Genomic DNA, 3,799 nt, shown 5'->3' with positions numbered 1-3,799 from the left:
GCTAAGGAGAGATACATGTGTGAAAATTCTGGGAACCCTAACGTCGCCTATGATCCTTTGTGGTCGGGTATCATGTTCCGTTCTCTCCCCTCCTCATCCCCTCCCCTTGGTGATCGCTGGTATGCGATTTGGGGGGGGGGAGGGCAGTCGCCTGGAAATGGTCGGGACTCGGGAGAAAGGCCGAAGCTGAAGAGGTGGAGGGAAATGCCGGTCGTATGGGCAGCTATTGCGGCAGGACGAACACTGCTGATAAAAATCTGATGAGCTTGTTGGGAGTGGTTTTTAGGGAGGACAAGATTGTTGTTTGTGGAATGAAGCTGAAATATGACAAGTTTGGAGAATGGACATATTGGGGCAGGAGCTGGCCCCACCGGACTTTTTGTGACAGTTATGTAGTTGCTTGTGAAGAAAGTGAAATTGGAATTCAAGGTTTACCTTTCGCTCCGTTATGAGCAGCTACTGCCGACACGTGCACCGTCTTTCACCCTTTCCCACGGTCTGGGAGCACCCTCCGGCCGGACTCCTCTCCTCTCTCCCCCCTCTCTCCCCTCTGCCTTTTCAATACCTCCTGTCAGCCGACCGACCCTCATTTGTCATATCTGTGCGACCGGGGAAATTAGCATGTGAAGCGTCTTGGCCGCTAGACGCCCATAACCCTTTCAATAGCCACACATAACACGGCCCTCCCCATTGAAACCAAATTGAAACGGGGGACCCGCGCCGGATGGCTATTGGCTTCAAACAGCATCCGCTACCGCAGGGCTGTGGCGAGGGGCGAGCGTTTCTCAAGCGTCCTGTTAGGTTAAAAGGTGTTTGAAGAGGTATTAGCCGTTTACACGACGGCTATCTGGTACACATTTGACATTTGGTTTATATTTGATGCAGATTTGGTGCATATTTGGAACATATTTGGTCAAATTAGGTTTATTGCGTTTCTTAAAAGTTATTTATAGCTTGGGTGCACAATTGGTCAAGTTTGGTGCATTCGCCCGTCGCCAGGTAACTCGTTGTGAAACGGCTATCGTTAGCTTGGATCCTATGTCCTAAGCTATGTTGGATCCTAAGACCATCCCTCCCAGTGATGTCTCGTGGGTCGAGTGCCGGATCTACTCGAACCCGTTCTCACGCAACCGGGAGCCTGCAGCACTCTGATCTAGCTGAGCTACTGAGCTACTGATCATCTGACTGAGCTACAGAACAAACAAGTTATTGGGACTAACGGAAAATATATACACATTACAAATACAAGCATTGTGTTGACAGTTGGCCTAGGGCCCGTTTCAGCTTTGATTGCTTCGAAGTATTGTGTAAATTAGCACATACCTATTGACTCCGCTAGCTATGCTTTATTCTTTGGCAAACTGCAAATTGCCAATGGTTGTTCAGAAAGTCAGTTGTCAGTAGACCCGTAGCAAACATCTCATGTTTGATTTTGCAGCCTAACAAGTCATTTGTGATCTCAAGATTTGTACAGGAAATGAGAAATATACCTAGAAAAGTAGTAGCAGTTTGAATAGCACACTGGCATCCATTTTCAAAAACATTGGACAGGTCCCGGTCCCACTCGCAGCCATGTCCCGGCCGGGAGCGGTACTGCTGCTGCTCCTGGCGACGGCAGCGGCCGCGGTCCGGTACCGCTGGCTGGACCCGGCACCCGTTCATAGCCCTGCTCTTCAGACCATCTCGCTTCAATCAAATATTCAATGTGGGATGAAATGTGAAGAGGAATCTCTGAATCGATGTAATGCTTTCAGTTACAATCCAGCCGACGGCACGTGCCGTCTGTTCTCCGGTCGCTGCGGTGGATCGGCCGGTAACAGCTCTCAGCAGAATATCGGACATTACATGGCCCGCTCGATGTGCTCAGGTGAGATGATCCGACTATAACGTCGCAGCATATGCAAGTTAATAATTGCAATTTGTAACCATCGTTTGTGTCTGATGTTAATGAACGGCTTCGCAGATGCTCAATATCACGATGGGAAAGTGCAAAGTAATATCAGTTTTTCCTATTTCATCTCGAGCTGGCCGCCACTTCTTTTTGTCTTTGATGTTTGATCCCATCAACATTGCTTGGATAGAATTGACCTTAAAAAGTCATGTTTTTTATTGGCTATGTATTATGTAATTATACGATTAAAAGTAACATGTTTCAATTTTCAATGCATCAATTTTGCCTTGAAATAATTTACGGCCACTTATCGCCTTCTCTTACTACTTCAACCCCACAACTAACCGGACATTTTGGTGCCGTTTCGATACACAGACCCGAGTACCTGCGTTTGCCCGCCCGACTTCACTCTCTGCGCCGGCCTCTGCCTGAAGCGGCTGGACGAGGGGGGCGCAGTCAGCCACTCCGAGGCCGTCACAGCCTGCTCCGCGCTGGGCGCCCACCTGGCCGTGCCCCGCTCTCAGCAACAACACCAGTGCACCGTCGACCTCGCCACCGGCATCCAGGTGTGGCTTGGTATCACCAACACCGTGCTGGCCGGAAAGTACACGGGTTTCGACGGCTGCGGCGAGGTGCCCCCGGCGGAGCAGCACTGGGCTGTGGACGAGCCGAGTAACCCCGATACCCAGCCGCTAGTGGCACTCAGCACGGTGCTCGAAGGCGGGTGGAAGGTGGGCTGGCACGACCTCGATGACCGCTTCTCGGCCTGGCCACTCTGTCAGAGGCCGCTGAACTGATACGGAAAACTGGCCGGAAAACCGTCAGACCGTCTAAACGAGCGGAAAACCGTCAGACCGTCTAAACGACCGGAAAACCGTCCAACCGTTTGAACGGCCGGAAAACCGTCAGACCTCCTATACGGACGGTAAACCGGCAAACCTCCTATACGGTTGGACAACAGTCAGACCGTCTAGAAGACCGGAAAACCGTCAAACCGTCTAAACGGTTGTCTCACGGTCGTCAAGCGTCTAAACGCTCGTCTGATGGCCGTCCGACGGTTATCACCTATCACACTGCAATGACGAACACTCCATATATTGGAAGCGTGCACTGATCTAACGGCTCTTGATCTGAGTCCAGTTACACCAACAGAAAGATCACCGGCTTTTGTTTTTATTTCTGAAAGTCTCCGGCAGGTTAAACCAGCCACGCGACAAACTAGCCACTGATGCGACAAATGAGCAAATGGGCTGGCTGATATCAATTTCCACGTTAGCTGTTTTTTTTTTCACGTAGCTGTCGAAATTCGACGGCGGCCTTAGGTAAAAAACCGCAGCTAGTGATTTTGATTATGGCAAAGCTAGCATCTATCTGCAACGTCTTAGCACTATTCTATGTGTTGTGAAGTGCGAACAATAAATGTCTGGTCACTTTCAGTCGTTGTTGCTTGAGTCCTTTAGTAATTAGTGCTACCATGGTACTACTACGAACGGATGTGAACGAGCTGGAACTCACAGCAGTGCTATATTGTAAAATGAAAAGCAGCAATATTTGTAACAACTTTAGCTGGTGAATTGAAGTGTGCGAAAGGTATATGTCAGAAAACGGATTATGAAAAAGGCAAAAGAAAGTAATATGTAATCGAATTAAGAGATACTTATTTTGTTTCATGTGTTCTGCCTTGAGAATAAAAAAAAATATTTTTTATTAACAAGAGAATAATTAACAAAAGAAAATATTCACATTTTCTGTGTCAGGCTCGCAACCTACGACTACATGCTTGAGATTGTATGGTTAGCAGCTAGCAGCGTATCACACGTATTCGAGATTAAAGGGATTATCAGGGTTTAAAAATTGAAAGGAATCGGCATAAATTTCCAATCAATGAACTCCCCAGACTCTGCCGAT

General features: G+C 48.4%; 1 protein-coding gene across 1 annotated transcript; it reads left to right on the top strand.

Annotated features, from left to right (window-relative positions):
* The first annotated feature begins 1,398 nt into the window (after positions 1 to 1,398).
* LOC122371758 lies at positions 1,399 to 3,327 on the top strand. Its single transcript, XM_043348412.1, has 2 exons — positions 1,399 to 1,867; positions 2,267 to 3,327. Exons 1-2 carry the CDS (start codon positions 1,573 to 1,575, stop codon positions 2,686 to 2,688), a joined length of 717 nt encoding a protein of 238 aa, XP_043204347.1. The 5' UTR covers positions 1,399 to 1,572; the 3' UTR covers positions 2,689 to 3,327.
* The last annotated feature ends 472 nt before the right edge of the window (positions 3,328 to 3,799 follow it).

This window comes from Amphibalanus amphitrite, unplaced genomic scaffold, assembly GCF_019059575.1.
Source record: "Amphibalanus amphitrite isolate SeventyFive unplaced genomic scaffold, NRLGWU_Aamphi_draft 001276F_arrow, whole genome shotgun sequence".
Taxonomy (NCBI): Eukaryota; Metazoa; Arthropoda; class Thecostraca; order Balanomorpha; family Balanidae; genus Amphibalanus; species Amphibalanus amphitrite.
The sequence above is the reverse complement of the archived record's forward strand: the minus strand, read 5'-3'. Positions and strand labels throughout refer to the sequence as shown.

Bases quoted from the DNA above. Each gene is read 5' to 3' on its own strand.
- LOC122371758 (XM_043348412.1), top strand. From the start codon at position 1,573: ATGTCCCGGCCGGGAGCGGTACTGCTGCTGCTCCTGGCGACGGCAGCG. The intron at 1,868-2,266 runs GTGAGATGATCC...TTCGATACACAG, and splicing joins GGCCCGCTCGATGTGCTCAG to ACCCGAGTACCTGCGTTTGC.